This window comes from Kogia breviceps, chromosome 13 (genome assembly GCF_026419965.1).
Source record: "Kogia breviceps isolate mKogBre1 chromosome 13, mKogBre1 haplotype 1, whole genome shotgun sequence".
NCBI lineage: Eukaryota > Metazoa > Chordata > Mammalia > Artiodactyla > Physeteridae > Kogia > Kogia breviceps.
In genome coordinates this window covers 70,627,632-70,645,125 of record NC_081322.1, presented here as the reverse complement: position 1 = coordinate 70,645,125, position 17,494 = coordinate 70,627,632, and the positions used below count along the sequence as shown (strand labels likewise).

General features: G+C 41.5%; 1 protein-coding gene across 1 annotated transcript in view; it reads right to left on the bottom strand.

The window, feature by feature from the left end:
* AIG1 (androgen induced 1) overlaps positions 1-17,494 on the bottom strand; it is a 238,562-nt gene that overhangs the window by 36,688 nt on the left and 184,380 nt on the right. The window contains 1 exon segment of the mRNA XM_059083298.2: positions 4,881-4,996. Within this exon segment, the coding sequence (XP_058939281.1) occupies positions 4,881-4,996 (116 nt within the window).

Here is a 17,494-nt window from a genome sequence, read left to right as displayed (position 1 = left end):
GTTTCCAGCAAAAATTCGAGGAAATATAGAAACGTTTCAACAAGAAAACAATAAAAGAATCCGCAATTGCACAGCTGAGGCGTAATCAGGTTTGGTGGGGATAAAATTCTGATTTTGGACAATTTAAGTTTATATCATAAAAGAAAGATCACACTTCACTCTGATTTTACTTTGTTTTATTTTCTAGGTTGGAAAGTTGTACAATGGACACATTTGGGGCAGTAGGGTTTGGAGTGTGGAATTTATCAAAAACAACTAGGGCCCCGAGACAACAGAAATTTCTATTTTGCTTTATATAAGCTCACTGCAGTGATTAAAAAATGTTTATCCATGAGAAGACACTCCCAGGACCCATCTTCTCCACTTCACTAGTGTCTCCTTGCTTTTGACTGTGCCCTGCATTTAGTGGTCAGCGTGTACTATGAGCGGCCCCTTAGATCTCAGGTGGGCTCTGGCTGAATGAGAACCACCATGGGAGCGGGTGATGGCCAGAGGCAGCAAGAAGACTCCTCAGCACACAGGAGACCCACTGTTGAATCCCTGGGGATGTGATGTAAATGTCCTAGGAACTGCAGTGGTCTCCTCTTTGTGTGCCCTGCAGATTGAAAAGCAGAGCTGCAATACTGCAGGGAGTCAAGGAGGTGAGGTGCTGGGGAGGAGGCACCACTTCCAAGGAACAGATTGGCCACCAGGAGTCCTGCACCAGGCGGAGCGAGGACGTCCTCTCTTGTAGAATTTGTCAACTGGAGGGTGACAACAGTCAGCATCCCGTGATCTTAAAGTTCACTTGTTTTACTCAGCCCCTCCTTCAAGATTTCCTGGTGATCCTTTTAAACTTAAAAACAAATTTGTATTTTTATATCCTTTATCGTTTTGGATTCTTAAAGTGAAGAGTGTATAAGTGAGCAAGAACGAGTAAAGGAAGAGAAAGGACTTGTAGCATCGTAACTAAAATTCTCAGACCCTTGAGAAGAAAACATGTGCTCTTGCTACTATCGCTGAGGAGCTTCTCGGAACTGCAAATGTAGGAATAATAATAGCAAATACAGAAACTTTGACTGTCTGCCAGGCGTAGTTCTATGGGTTCCACATAGGGTAACTGTGTCCTCACCACCACCCCATGAGGTACATACTATCCCTGTCCCTATTTTATGCCCGAATAAGTTAAAGCCCAGAAAGGATAAGTGTGGTAGTGGGAATTCAAACCCACGAAGTGGCCTTAACGATTAGACCTGGCTGCTTCTGATGTATTGCTTCAAAACAAAAACTAAAAACTCCCTTAACTTGTTCACCCAGAGTTACGCTTCACACAGTAAGAAGGGGTAGAGAATATATGTTTCACCTTATAGACTCTGCAGCCACACCCCAGGGCTTGCACTCTACAGTCCACCCTTGAACGACATGGGTGTGAACTGCAGCGGTCCACTTAGATGCAGATTTTTTTTTTTTCAGTAAATACTTAACGACACTACCACATGATCTGCAAGTGGTTGACTCCACAGATGCAGAACCTCAGCTATGAAGGAATTGCAGATACAGAGGAACCATGTATATGGAGCTGACTGTAAAATTATCCTCGGATTATCCGCTGCGGCAAGGGTCAGCACCCCTAAGCCCCACGTTGTTCAAGGGTCAACTGTAGTTCTGGCAACAACAAAAAATAGTGTCTTTTCCTTGGGCAAGCCATATCATCTCTCTAAGCTTTGGTGTCCTTATCCTTAAAATGAGCCAGATAATGCTCATCTCAAAGTGTTACCTGGGGAACTAAATACGGTAATATTTAAAATCGCTTTTGTCACAGCAGTCGAAAAAAATGGTACTCGGTACAATTCCTGATAATTACTGTTGCATTAGAAACCAAGGGGACTTCTGTGTTGTGTCCTGCATCGGAGAATATGGATCATATCGCTCATTAGGGGGAAATGTCACAAAGAAGGTGCAGAGAAATGCGTGGAGGAGTGATGGTGGAGGAGAGGTGTACAGGAAGGGAGTTAAGAGCCCACCATCTGGTCAGGGGAGTGTCCCAGACCCCCGGGTAAGTGGAAAGACAGGTGGAGGTGGGCTGGGCAAGGGAAGGGTCTGGGATGACTGCAGATGCTGAGCTTGGGTCGGACTGAGATGGGGGCTGCGAAGTGGAGCCCACTGAGCATGGGAGCTCAGTGGGCTCCAGTCCATGAGGGGAAGCTCCGGTGTCCCTCGCTTTCTCAACTCTCGTGACCCAAACCTAGGAAGACAGCAGATTCAGACGGGTAGGGAGACTTGTGAAAATGGGTAGCAAGCTAGAATCAGAGCCAAGCAGACAGCCAGGCTGGCCAGCAGCCGCAGAGGTATAGATTCAGCTCAACCACACAGAGGATTTTCAGGGAGATCTACTTTATAATTAGCCTGTGACAAGAGGAATGCATTCTTCCATTTTGGCATAAGGCTCTGGAATGTCCAGAACAACCCTGGTATGTGGTATGGTAAAGATTTCACATCCTGAACCTTTTGCTGTTGTGTCACTGGTACATCGCATCTGAGATCGTCCGGAAGGGAGTAAAACCCGGTACTTTTCGGATAACAATTAAAATCCCTGGGTTTGTATAATGTGACATGGTGTGAAGGGCATTGTTTGGCTCTTGGCATAGCTATGAATGCCTAGGGCAGAACACCAAAGGAAAAAGTCTACTTTGAAAGCTTTCGCAGAACATAGCTGGGAGAATTCACTGGTTAATGCAGATACGTGTCCAAACAAGCACTGGTTTGCTCAGGGAGGGTGCAGAGCTGGCAGGCCGCCCTTGGCACAGAGAGCGTGAGTAATGCTTCATTTTAATGAGGGATCTTGGGGGTCTACAATGAAGACTATGTGGTATTTCCCACGTGTCTCTTTGGAATGTGGGCTGATTGCACCCACAGTGGAAGAAAAGCCATCAGAAAGTATGTAGTTCCTAAAATCTCTGGGGCTCTTCAAGATTCAGATAATTTAATGGCATATAAATGAATTCACAGAAATACACCCAGAGTTCCCAGAGTAAAAGTCCTCCCTTCCCACAGGTAAGTGAATATGAGTGCAAAGTAATGAGACTGTGTTTTGGCGGGAGAGGTGGGAAGGGCATTTTATTTTTATTTTTTAAATTTATTATTTATTTATTTATTTATTATTTTTGGCTGCTTTGGGTCTTTGTTGCTGCGCGTGGGCTTTCTCTAGTTGCGGTGAGCGGGGGCTACTCTTGTTGCGGAGCACGGGCTCTAGGTTTGTGAGCTTCAGTAGTTGTGGCACACGGGCTCAGTAATTGTGGCTTGCGGGCTCTAGAGCGCAGGCTCAGTAGCCTTGCTTCACGGGCTTAGTTGCTCCGCGGCATATGGGATCTTCCTGGACGAGGGCTTGAACCTGTGTCCCCTGCATTGGCAGGCGGATTCTTAACCACTGCACCACCAGGGAAGCCTGGGCATTTGATTTTTAAACTAAATCTATAGACAGTTCCAGACGTGTTGTAAACATTGTAGCAACCCTGGAATAACTGTTAGCTTTCCTACCTGACTCTTCTGAAAGATGAGTCATTTGAACATCAAGTTCTTATGTATAAATCACATGCATTCATTTTTAAGATATAATTTCACAGTCACACTTCACCTGTGAGCCCGGATCATTTGCATTTTTTCTTTCAGAGAAAGCCAATACTTAATGTTTTGGGTAGAAAAAAAGAAAATCTAAAAAGTCACTAAGAAAACAAACGTTCTCCAGTCCTCGTGAACAGTCAGTGACTCATCAATAAAGTGGCAGATGGAATTGAACATGACCGCATGTTTGTTCTGGGGTCTGCAGCCTGGACGTTCCCTTAGATCCAGCCACAGGGTGTGACTTCCTAAAAGCAAATTCCCTTTTTGTGCAGATTTGGAGCATTATGTGATCATTCAGGCAAAGTATGTGAAGTACTGTACTGACCTTTATTTTATATCTCTGTACTGGCTGGAGCGAAACGCTCCACAGGGACTGGACCTCCCAAAGTGCTCCAGGACTTTGGTGGGATTAAGTGCAGTCCTGGGTTTGGAAGAACGTGATTCAGTCCTAAAGACTTAAAGGAGGTGATGGTGACCCAGAACTCAGGACAGGAGAGTCACAAGAGGCGGAAATGCTGAGGGGAGAGACCTTTTCTGCGTATGCTAATATATTAAAGAGCACTTGGAATTATACAGAGAAATAAGAAATTATCTTAAGATAAATAATTTTGAAATGTTAAAACATGGTTAGAACTGAAATTAAAGTGAAATAAACTCAACAGGCGAAAATTCTTTTATCAGATAAATTTGGCACCTCACACTTGGGGCTTATTCATGCCCAACAGACAACGTAGAGATTTCCTGCTATTTATTTACCCCAATTTTTCAGAACAAAACCATTAAATGCATGCTATATGTAATAGCGAATTCTGGAAAAGGTTTTAAAGTGACTCAGGAAAATGTACATTTTCACTTGTTTCACTTAGAGGATAGAAGTCACTCCTCTAAGAGGTCATTTCTTCTGTCCTCATTTGCATTTGCTGCACCTCCTTCACTCCCAAAAAAAGCAACAACAACAAAAAAATCCCAAGCAAAAAAGCCCTTAAGCAATAAAACTGATGTCCAAGAAAAACATTTAGTTTGAAAAAGAGTTGAAAAATGTAGCCTTGGAAGAACCACTGCTTACATGGAATTGTTCAACAAATTCCTGTTGTGTGAGGTTTGGCATATACTTTCTAAAAATATAAGCATCTGGGGAAATGAGACAAAGCCCAGGTCTTGGACCAAATGAGGCACGCAGTGTGAATCTGTTAGTGATTATATCCATAATGAAATATGTGCCCAAATTTAGCAGTGCAAAATCTAATACAATAAGAAAGCCCAGCAGGCACTGTCCTTACCATAATATATAGCCGACAGAGAAGGTACATATGGCGGCCAGTCCGCTGCTCCTGCTGGGATACGCATGGTGTGATGTCCTCATCTCAATTAATATAAAGGGCAAAACCGTCGTGTGCTGAAAAAGAACAGAGACCAGGTGACACAGGTTCTTATCATCACCCCTAATTAGCTATTTGTCTTCAGTAGGAGAATGGATGGTGTAAATTTCTAGCAAAAGTGCCACAGCAGAGAGCAGTATATGGCTCACCTAGGAGGTAGAACGGACGTGAAAAGATGCAGTCCATCAACTGCTCCCCTTCTTTTTCTTCTGTATCTTAATTTTTAAAATTTTATTTTCTTTATGCCCGTTACAGGAAATTATAGAAATTATAGAAAGATATGTAGAGAAAAAAGTTGGAGCATAAGAAAGGAATAAAAATTACGACTGTTAATATTTTGCTATACGTTCTTTTCCCTCACTCTTTGTTCGTATTATTTATACACAGTTAAGAAGTTAAGATCATACTGTGCATGCAGTTTTGTTGGGGATTATAGCATGAGACTTTTTACTTTTTTTTTTTTTTGCGGTATGCGGGCCTCTCACTGTTGTGGCCTCTCCCGTTGCGGAGCACAGGCTCCGGATGCGCAGGCTCAGCGGCCACGGCTCACGGGCCCAGCCGCTCCGCGGCATGTGGGATCTTCCCGGACCGGGGCACGAACCCGCGTCCCCTGCATCGGCAGGCGGACTCTCAACCACTGAGCCACCAGGGAAGCCCAGCATGAGACTTTTGGATATGCCATTACAGAAATACTTCTAGAATATAAACGCTGACCAGAGGTGCTTAAAACTCCATTTTATAGATGTACCAACATGTACTTATTTATTTATTTATTTACTTATTTATTTATTTTTGGCCGAGCAGCTTGTGGGATCTTAGTTCCCCGACCAGGGGTTGGACCTGGACCCCAGCAGTGAAAGTGCCGAGTCCTCATCACTGGACCGCCAGGGAATTCCCTGACCAACATTTATTTAACTGATTCTTATTCCTGGACATTAAGTAGTAAAAGATTTTCAATTTTTAATTTATTAAAAATATCACGATGAATATCTTTTGTAGAAGTCTTTGAATGTTAAACTATTTTTAAAATTTATTTTTAATTTTTTAATTGAAGTATTGATGAGTTACAATATTATATTAGTGTCAGGTGTACAACACAGTGATTTAAATTATTTTCTTAGAGTCAAAGGCTATGAAGATTTTTAAGGCTGTTGATACATAATGCCAAATTATGTGTGAACCAGCAGCAGGTTGGAAAATAAAGCCAAATGAGCTTCCAGAAAGGATGCCAGCAGTGCATGGATTTAGATACTATGTTGGAAGATAGACTCCAAAGAAGTTGCGTGGAACATTTCCATTTGTTTCTCGAACCCAGCAGCCACTCCAGATACTCAGTTCAGCAGGGCAGGGTGGGATAAAACTTAACCCCTCTGTATGGTAAGAAGAAAGTCAAGTACTCTTGATATTGAAATTTGGTGGACAGATATACGGGAAAAAGAGCTTCTTAGGTAAAACTGGCTCAGGATATAGATTTGCCTTCCAGCGTTAGAAAGTTTCCCAAGAGTAAGAAGATGGTGGAACTGAGAACTGAACCACTGGCAAGTTTGGACTCTATTAAGGATACTCCTTAACAGCCATGAAAGAATCTTTGTTCTTCTCTTGCTGTATAGTTTGCATATTCAAGGAAAAGGCAGGAAATTGAATGTTATGATTTTCAAACTCTAATAAGTATTGTAGCAAAATGGAACCAGGTGACAGGTAGGCCTTGAAAGGAAAAGACACGGTGGGGATATCAAAGCGAACATCTTTGGAGCAACTTGTTTATATTCATTGAAAAAACGGACAGGATATTGTAAGAAATAATAAGATACTGGAAATTCTTTGCTTTAAACTTTCTCCTCTACGTAACTGTTCTGACTGCCAGTACATGGTAATTAGACTATGGTCTGCCTAGAATGTCAGGTGGGTGATTCCACAGTTGGGCAGCTTTATATTTCCTTATCCTTTGCTTCTCTGTTATTGTTTTAAAACAGTATAATTAGCTCTGAAGGGAACCACACAAAATGTACATGTGTGTTAAAACAGAGACAGTATGTATTTTAAAGATCTATTTTATTGTTTTTTTTTTTTTTTTTTTTTACTATAATCTAGTCACCTCAGATAACATTGGCCTGGAATTTCACCAACAATGTGAGATGCCAACAACAGTTTTACAATAGTGCATTCATGTAAAATTCCAATATATAGTTAGCGCTAAGGCCAAGACTTAGCGAATCAATCGTAGAAGAAAAATACCTGTAAATGAAACGTTTACACTGAAGATAGTGCTGACTCTAATAGCCTGTGTGTGCTGTAGAATGATGAGGTTAATTTTGACTCATTAATATTAAAATATATCTAAGCTCCACCTCTTCCTCCATTGCTCCAAACTGAGTAAAAATTCACTCATTTTTCTAGAAAGTTATATAAGTTCAAATAACTAATCTGAATATTCTTATCCAGTTATCCAGTTAACTTTATTTTACCTAGCCTACTTGCTGATCATCAGATGTCATACCTGGAAAGCTTAGGATGTGCTTTGGTGATGCCAGGCAAAAAAAAAAAAAAAAATCTCTTTGAAAGATGAAAATCTCTCCAGATCACTCCATTTCTGGCATCATCACCACTAAAAAGGAGCTACTTGTTCCATAAGTGAGGACAAAAGATCTTTTGGTGGCTAGCTGTGCCTATGTCAGTCTAGCCAGCAGCAAATGTTATATGAGGGTAACAGTTTCTCATCAAGAATTTTCAGGCACTGAAGGATGTGTATCTGCCTTTCTAAAAATTTATAATGCAGATTATGTTTACTGATAAACAGTATATATTAACAAAGGTAAAAATAGTGCAAAATATTTATATCAAATATGTTTCCCTGAAGGTAGCTGAAGTTTTATGAACTAAAAAAAAAAAAAAAAAAAATCGGTAAAAAAATCTACAAAAGGTCTTGCTGAATCTCTAAGTAACCTTTGGTAGCTAATTGTGACTCAAACTCTGTAGCAGCAAGAGGGATAATTATTTTAGAACTAGGAGTACAAGAAATTCAGTTCTAATCCACTCCCAGGCAATACTCTGCTTCAATGACTTAAGAGCCAGCAAGGAAATATTCAACTCCATGTAAGACCATCAGCTGGACGAGAATGGTAAGCTTATGTTTTGTTCACTGTGGTATTTGTAGCACTTAAAAAAGAGCCTGGCACATAGGAGGGGCTCAATAAACATTGGTGGAGATAATTTACTTTTCAAAACCATATCTTAAGTGGGAGTTACCAACTCCATCCTGTGGATGAGATAATGAAGACTCATAAAAGGTAATTGTCTTGCCCAAGATCACAGAGCTATTAAGCCTGGAGAGGGTTCAAGACCAGTTCGGTCTGTCTCCAGATTCCATGCTCTGTTTTCTATATTAGAATTATATCTTTAAAAGATATCAGAGTTAAATAATCTTTGACTCAAAAAAACCTGTGGGAGTGCAAGACTGAAGATCACTTACGATGTCTCTCAACAGACAAGAACTATTTTTTGGTTGAGCCTCAAAATAAACAAAAGGATTTTCACTGTGAAAAACAGATTTTACTAAATGAGTTCTTTCCTGTGTTACATAAGCATTCTGAATAATATTATATGGAGGAAGGGACCCACAAATGCAAAGTGCCTGCTAAAGTCAAAAGTCCTAACGCAGTCCTGTCGCATACTACTTGATTTTTTTTAAAAAAATTATTTTCTTAGTCAATTCACATTTTTTCTTAAATAAATACATTTAAAGGAAAACTTATGAGATTTATAAACTCTCATAAATGGAACACATTAAGAAAGATAACCACAAAAACAAATACAAGGAAAACTAATTGATCTTAATAAATGTTTGATAGACATGTTTGCCTGTTTGATTCTGAGGCCTGCTAAATAGGGATGTTAGTCAGTATTAGAGGGGCATTAAAGACATACTAGAATGCAATACAGACTCTTCTAAATGAAATCAGAAGGACTGAAAGATAATTGAGGGGGAACTACCTTTTCACCAGGTGATTCAATACTATTTAATGCCAGGCCCCTGTACCACATAAATTATCTCACATACAATCAGAGACACACCTATGCACTGGAACAGATTCTCTGTAAATTGTAGCTGTACCTTCTAAATGTTAAATTATTTTATTTATGAACAGGTGTTCTTTTGCCAGAAAAATGGAAAGACAGATGAGTAGGAAGTTTAGGTACTGATGGAGGAACTTAATGGTATTTAACAAGATTAAAGAAATGAATTTACATGACACAAGAAGGATCTGGACTTGCTATGGGGAAAAATATTTTCATTATCTGTGATGACATTCAGTAGCCTATAAACTAAAGGGAAGTTTTATAATAAACTTTGCTGTGGAATAAATAGAAGGATAAAAATATATGCTGTGTGATAGTACAGATTCAGGCAAGTGGAGGGGATAAATTAGGGGAGCACTCAAGATTACTTTAGAGCCCTAGCATCTGTGGCTGCAGTCAGAGTGTACAACACAAAAAATATTAAACAAGATTTGAGGACTCTGTTCACCTGCCATTTCTCTGGTCTTTCTCCTTCTCTCCAAAGTTTTTTTTTTTTTTTTCAAATAGAAGAGTGCTGCTACCATACCATATGAACAAAGATTAAAAATTGTTTCAGTGAACAATGGGATACATGTATCTTTTTGAATAGCCAGGACATGGAAGCAACCTAAATGTCCATCAACAGAGGAATGGATAAAGAAGATGTGGTACATATATACGATGGAATATTACTCAGCCATAAAAAAGAACAAAATAATGCCATTTGCAGCCTCATGGATGGGCCTAGAGATTGTCATACTGAGTGTAATAAGTCAGACAGAGAAAGACAAATATCATACGATATCGCTTATACATGGAATCTGAAAAAATGGCACAAATGAACTTATTTACAAAACAGAAATAGAGTCACAGATATAGAAAACAAACTTATGGTTACCAAGGGGGAAGTGGGGGAGGGATAAATCGGGAGATTGGGATTGACATATACACACTACTATATATTAAATAGATAACTAATAAGGACCTACTGTATAGCCCAGGGAACTCTATTCAATATCCTGTAGTGATCTATATAGGAATAGAATCTAAAAAAGAGTTGATATATGTATATGTATAACTGACTCACTTTGCTGTACAGCAGAAACTAACACAACATTGTAAATCAACTATTTGCCAATAAAAATGAATTTTAAAAAAAAGACAAAAAGAATTGTTTCTTCCTTGGAAGCAGAAGCAGCTTTTGAACATGAGGTGTGCCAGACCAGCCCCTGCCTACCTGGATAGTAAGAGAGCCGGCAACCCCGTATCCACTTATTTGCATCTGTAGAGCACAGGCAGACCTCTGGGAATGTCCTCAAAGTAATGGATGCATCAGAGAGCCAGGTGAGCTTTTTAAAAACGAGATTGTTGGGCCTAGCTCCTGCGGCATTTGGTTTACTGGATTCCAGTGGAGCGGTACTCATGGTGGTCCCCACGATGGCAGACCACAGTTCTTGCCTTTACGGTTGTCAGGATATCTAGTTTTTCTTATATCCTGTGACAACTGTAATGAGGTGGATGGACCTGGAGTCTGTCATACAGAGTGAAGTAAGTCAGAAGGAGAAAAACAAATACCGTATGCTAACACATATATATGGAATCTAAGAAAAAAATGTCATGAAGAGACTAGGGGTAGGATGGGAATAAAACACAGACCTACTAGAGCATGGACTTGAGGATATGGGGAGGGGGAAGGGTCAGCTGGGACGAAGTGAGAGAGCGGCATGGACATATATACACTACCAAATGTAAAGTAGATAGCTAGTGGGAAGCAGCCTCATAGCCCAGGGAGATCAGCTCGGTGCTTTGTGACCACCTAGAGGGGTGGGATATGGAGGGTGGGAGGGAGACGCAAGACGGAGGGGATATGGGGATGTATACATATACATATAGCTGATTCACTTTGTTACACAGCAGAAACTAACACACCATTGTAAAGCAATTATACTCCAATAAGGATGTTACAAAAAAAAAAAAAAAGGAGGTGGTGGGGGGAATGAGGACCATTTGGTACAAGTAACAATGTGATGGTATTTATTATTCTCTATTATAAATATGAGAATAAAACAAATCATGTATGCTAAAAAGAAAGTTGAAGGATGGCTCTGTGTGTGTGTGTGTGTGTGTGTGTGTGTGTGTGTACACGTTCAAAGCACCTGCATTCTTGTGGGTACTTGGCTGCAGGCAGGGCTAGAGGGGTGACCAGACTTGCCGGGGAGGATGCGGTGAGGGAGAGTCTTTATGATGTCCTAACAATTGACAGGTATATCATAAATAAAAATAATATGGAAAACTGCTCTAGGATACAGAAAAGCAAAATTAATAATTATTATTAATTCCATATTGTAACATGAATATTTTGTTCCTTTGCTCCCCCCCACCCCTTAACCATCTCTAGAGTAAAAGGGGATTAAAATAGAAATTTTTGTGCTGTAATAAATCAAGAAGGAATTTCCAGGTTTGAAGATAAAGTCCATCGTATTAGCAAAATGTGTTCTAAAACGATAGGAAGGGTGACATGAGAAAGACTGGCAAAAAAAAAAAAAAAAAAAAAATCACAAAACACTAACTGATGCTAACCTTTGCACATCTTCCGGGCTCTCCAAATAAGGCAAACGTCTGATGAACGCAGGGAAAAGCAGCGTTGGGCGGGGCATGCGCAGAGCTGGGGTGGGGCTTCCCCTGGAGCAAGCATAACTTCAGAGTCAGTGGATGTTGAGGACACGGCAGTGTCATCTCAGGAAGCTTGGAAACAAAGCTGATGCAGGCTCTAAAAAACCTACATGTTTAACTCTGAAACCCTGACCAAATGTTTTATCCTGCCACCAGAAACTGTCATTATTAATTTTACTGATGGGTCAGCTCAGGATTCGCCGCCTCCCCTCACTCTCTTCACAGTAGGGATATTTTAGTGCTTTGAGTGACAGAAAACTGCCCATTTTAACCTCAGTAGTTTCCAGTCTCCAGGAGTCAAATGGAACTTTCCCACGTCACGGGCCTCCCTCTCCTAAGGGCTGAGGTGCTGGTTTTAATGTGGTGATGCCAGTACAATATGACACAGAATCTCCCCAGAATCTGCCAGAGCCTTTTTAAATTGTGCCTTTCCTGTGTGGTGTTGGATACCTGTTCCTGCTGGCTGTCAAATCGGTCTGAGATGCGCTTACACGGGCATCTCAGAATGACGTTAGAAAAGTGACCCAGGGTCAGAAACTTAGATTCAGATGGAACTGATATTCATTAAGCGCCAATATGTTCCAGGCATTTCCAGAATGCCTTATGGACTCATCCAGTTCTAACATTAGCCCCGACAGCTCTTAGGATATGGTTTTAATAATTAGGCCAAGTAAACAAAAGAGTGCCACGCATTAAACCAAGTCATGCATATCCTTGCAATTAAGAGCAAATGATGCATTATAGAAACAATTACGCTAAGACAGTGGCACCATTTTACTGGGCTGTTATTTTTGCATTTAAAAAGCATTTTTAATATGACTTGAGGAAAGTTAGTATCTCTTCCTGAATCTTCCTAATGAAGGTATCCACAAGGTGCCAAGGGTCTGTGGCATTACTGGGGGGCTCCAGAGCGGTGCCTTCTTTTCAGCCCAGCAGCCTGTGGGCCACCAAAAGGAATTCTTCTTTTTGTGAGTGTGATTCCAGAATTAACCCGCGTTGTACCTTAAAACGTAACAGCGACTTGAAAACGACCTAATAGTCACTTCTTCCGTGAGCATTTCACAATTAGCGTTTGGGGCTCTCACAGAAGAGCACCTCGAATTACTGCCCTCAGATGATCAAGTGATTAAAATAGATGAGGCTCATTCAGACGTGCAGACTCGCAGCAGTGCAATGGCCAGAGTGATCTGGTCTGCTAGGGCGGGTTGAGGGAAGGATTCACGCAGCAGGAGACATTTCAACCGGGTTTTTATGTGTGACTAGGGCTGCACAAGCAGAAGAAAGGGTAAAGGAAGAAGTTCATTCACAAGGCCAAGAAGAAGAAATAGTGTGTGAAGCACAGTACAGACCACCGAGGGGCTGTCACCGTTGTAGGACATGAAAGAGCATAAAGACTTAAGTCTGGACAGGTGAGGTAGGCAGGAGCCAAACTGTTGAAGACTTGTATATGGACTTTGTCCTGTAAGAAGCAGAGCCAGCGCTATAGGCTTAAACTCCTCCATAGAGTGGAAGGTGTATGGACACAGGAGAAACATATTTGGGTATTAATACTAGAAAGAGCAAGCTGGAGGCTGGGTGGAGGACGGACTGCAGAGAGGAGAGATTTATCTACCGACATGCTGCTCTCTCCTTCCTCCTTTCCTTCCTTCTCGCTCTTTCCTCAAGAAAGGGACTTGATTCTCTCCATGACTTTCTTCTAGGTCTTCCTCAGCCTCCCCTCTCCGCTACCTCTCCTCAGCCTGCTCACCTACAATTTCCCCGTTTCTACTCTTCTTTTCTCTTTCACCTTAATAATTACCGTAATACTGAAAACAGCATAGGGGAAAGGTTAAAAAAGAAAGCTGGTCTTAATTCTGGCAAAGCGTATGTATGATAGGTAAACACGTTAATGACTTCATTCATCTCTCTGTGTCTCATGTGGCTTCCCCTGTCATTCATTTATGTGCAGAAATACTGAATACATAGTGATAAAAATGGCTACCATTTCCTGAGCTACTAAAACAAGCTCAGTTCTGTACTAAACATTTTGCACCAGCATCATGTTTAATTCTTAGAGCAACTTTCACCTTCATTTTTTTTTTTTTTTTTGCGATACGCGGGCCTCTCACTGCTGTGGCCTCTCCCGCTGCGGAGCACAGGCTCCGGACGCGCAGGCTCAGCTGCCACGGCTCACGGGCCCAGCCGCTCCGCGGCACGTGGGATCTTCCCGGACCGGGGCACGAACCCGCGTCCCCTGCATCGGCAGGCGGGCTCTCAACCACTGCGCCACCAGGGAAGACCTCACCTTCATTTTATAAATGAGGAAATGGAGAAACAGTGATTAACTTGTCAGAGGTCGTGTAGAAGTAGCAAACGGTGCAGCCAGCCTCAGACCTCAGATCTACCAGACCACAAACCTGTGTTTTCACCGTGACACACACCGCTCCCCAAGCTTGCTTGTTTATTCATTCATTCAATAGATTGTATTCCTGCCATGTGCCACGCACGATTTCAGGTATTTAAATATAACCCAGAGCAGAGCAGACAAAGATCCTTGCCCCAGTAGACGGCTGGCTGTTCTTGGGAATGCATTTCAGTTAGGCTAATACAAACGTGGAGTCTCTCAGCTCAGAAAAGACCAAATTCATTAGGGCTCCGTGAGGATTGCATGAGATTCTATAGCAAAAGTGGCTTGTACAGTATATACAAAAAATAATTTAAGTTATTTGGGGATACTTCTCGCTTAAGACAAAGTGCTCGATAATATCATCTAATATCTACTGCACGGCAGTCCTCTACACCGATTAAAGTCATTTTCCATCTCACGTTGCTCCTCTGAGGCATGTGTTAACATCAATTCTGTTTTACAAAAACTGAGGCACAGAGAAGTTGAGAAGTTGCTTGAGGTTACCAACTGGAAGGTGGTGGGTTTGGGCTTAGACTTGGGCAGTTTGGCTTCTGAGCTTATCCTTTAACGGTGATGCCCTATTACCTGTGAAGCCCTTGGGAAGATGTGAGGATTGGGACCAGTCAATGGAAGAACGGGTACAGGGAAGGGAAGCTCTTGGTCTCATGGCTGTGCCTGGGAGAAGGAGCCTGGCCCTTCCGTCACCCAGCCATTCACCTCAGGGGGACTCAGGGGCTGAGAGATGAGTGGCCTCTACACCCAAGTTTAAAAGGCAGACTGTCAGACCAGACTTTGTGCTCATGTTTGGGGGTATATCCCATGGGTACTAAGGGCCTCAGGTAGGCACAGCGGCAGGAATAAGAATAACCCCAATCTACTGACACAGACAGGCACTCTCTGGGATGCTATTGGTGTTAGTTTCTTGTCTTTTCTTTGGTCTACTCTCCTTAAAAGTACTTGGAAAGCATTTAGTGGGTGGGCTGAAGAGGGGTGGAAGATATAGTCTCAGTAGAAGGCAAAAGGGAAAGGAAATTTAATCAAGCGCGCCTGTCATCAGTAAAATTTACAGCATTCTTAAAGATCGTTACACACAGTCAAGTTCAGGGGGCAAGTACAGAAAAACGAAACTCATTATTAGGAGTGCTCTGAAATTAAAAAAGAAACTGAAAAAATGAGAAACTAGGATTGTAATGTTAATTCACATGCTTCTCAAAAATTATTTTGAGCTCCATAGAATCCACTCATGCATGTCCATCCGTATCCTCCACTGTCAGAGTACTATTCTGACCACTGGATTCCCTTCCCTAAAAGATTCTCACTATCTTCAGAACAAAATTCAAGTTTCTTAGCATGGCCTTCAGAGACTTACTATCTATCGGACTCAGCCTGCTCTTCTAGACTAATCTCATACCGTTCTGTACTGGCAACTTCACCATTCCACCAAGAGGCTTTCCATGGCCACGCCTTTGCTCATGCTTTTCTCTCCGATTATAATCCCCTTGATATCTGGGACCTTCTCTTTAGTACACACTTAAGGCAAGGTCCTTTTCTGCTCATCAGAGAATCGTCCCTCACAGATCTCTGCCCCTTCACAGCTAGGTGGGGCCATTGGAACGAGTTCTGGTCAACGGGCTGTTATTAACAGGAGTGATGTGGACACTCTTCTAGGCCGATGCAGCTGTGAAGATACTGAATATTAACACGCCACATAATGCTACAGTGAACACGAAGGAAGGGAACCCTGAGGCGTGGGGAACACTTCTTTAGGGAGAAGAAACAAGCTTTACTGACCACTGTACACTCAGCTCTCTTCTCCGTGCGGGCAACTTAACAGGATCTCAAGAAACCTTTGTTCAAGGACCATGATAGTATGACTTTCCCTTAGGTAAACCCTATTTTCCATTAGTTTCATTATTCAAAAAAAACACAAACTCTGGCAATTTAAGATGAATAAAAAAATAAGTTCCTGGATGCAGTATATAAATAAATTTAAAAGTACCTTCATCTTGAAGGTACAAAAATTATAATTTTCTATTACAGAAAGGAAGGGGACTACTTTGCCCCAAACCATATTCATCCGGGACTAAGTCCCCCAACTAGAGCTACATGTTCACAAAATACAGAGGCATTCATTCTTTTGAAGTGACAGAATAGTAACACATTTCCATCAGCTTTGGTAATTTCCCCGCACTCTTCCACCACAGCGCACAAGCAGATTTCAATGGTCCTAAAGAACCTTCTTCGCTGAGTCTTCAAATACAATGGTTTCAAATGGTTTTAATTTAGCCTTGTTTATGATAAAATAAATGTTATTCTGATTGACTGGCAAACGTTTATTGATTGCAGCAATAAGAGCAATTATGTTTGACATGAAGACGTTATAAAATCTATAACCCAAACCTTTAAAGCCCAATTTGAAATGTCAAATTTGACTTATGAGAACGAGTTATAATCCTGCTTCACGTAAAAAGCATTAAGTTAATGCTGGAGTAAAGTACTGTGGCCAAGTGTGCGTTGGCATAATTAATCAGGGATATTTCAGAAAAGAATCATCTCCAAGAGGTTATTGATTTATTGCCACGACACATTTTTCTTACGGCTGCGATGGTGCTCTGAAGCTAGGATGCACTGGCATGCATTTTTCAGTGACTAAGCCTTGATCTGTCCTGGATTCCTGCCATCCTCACTGACATCTGCAAACACTCACATTTGACAGCCTCATGCCTGAGACTGGTGGCTTCCAAGTTGATTAGGATTAGTTCAAAGGGGTTTTGGACTAGACTGAGTGTAATCGAAAGCAGAGAGCCGTGAGTCTCCGGAGAGTGACATGCACTCTGCCAATGGCATCACGTTAATAGAGAATGCTCATGTGCACACACACACATGCAAACACACATATGCATACAACAGAAGGCATATGCAAACACATGCATGCAAACACACCCACACATACACACGTGCAACACATCCATGCACACGCGTGCATGCATACACACACACATACACAATGCAAACACGCACACATATCCACGCAAACATATCCATGCATATACCCCCCTCCACATCCATGCAAACACACACCCATACATTCACACACGCATGAACCCACACGTACCAGTGCAAACACACACATACACACACCCATACGTATACATACACAAATGCACACACACAGACATACCAACAAACTTAAGGAATGGGGAAGATTTCAGTTTTAACCTTGAAGTTCATCTCTGTTATCTATTAAACTAAATTCAAGCTTTTGCAGACGCACTATTTAACACATATAGAAGTAGCTGTAACTTAGCTCTTTTTCACAGTGATTCCAAGACATAAGGTAATACCGTCAGAAGGAACCTTTACACCACAAAGTATTCAAATGTGCTCCCAAAGATTACAG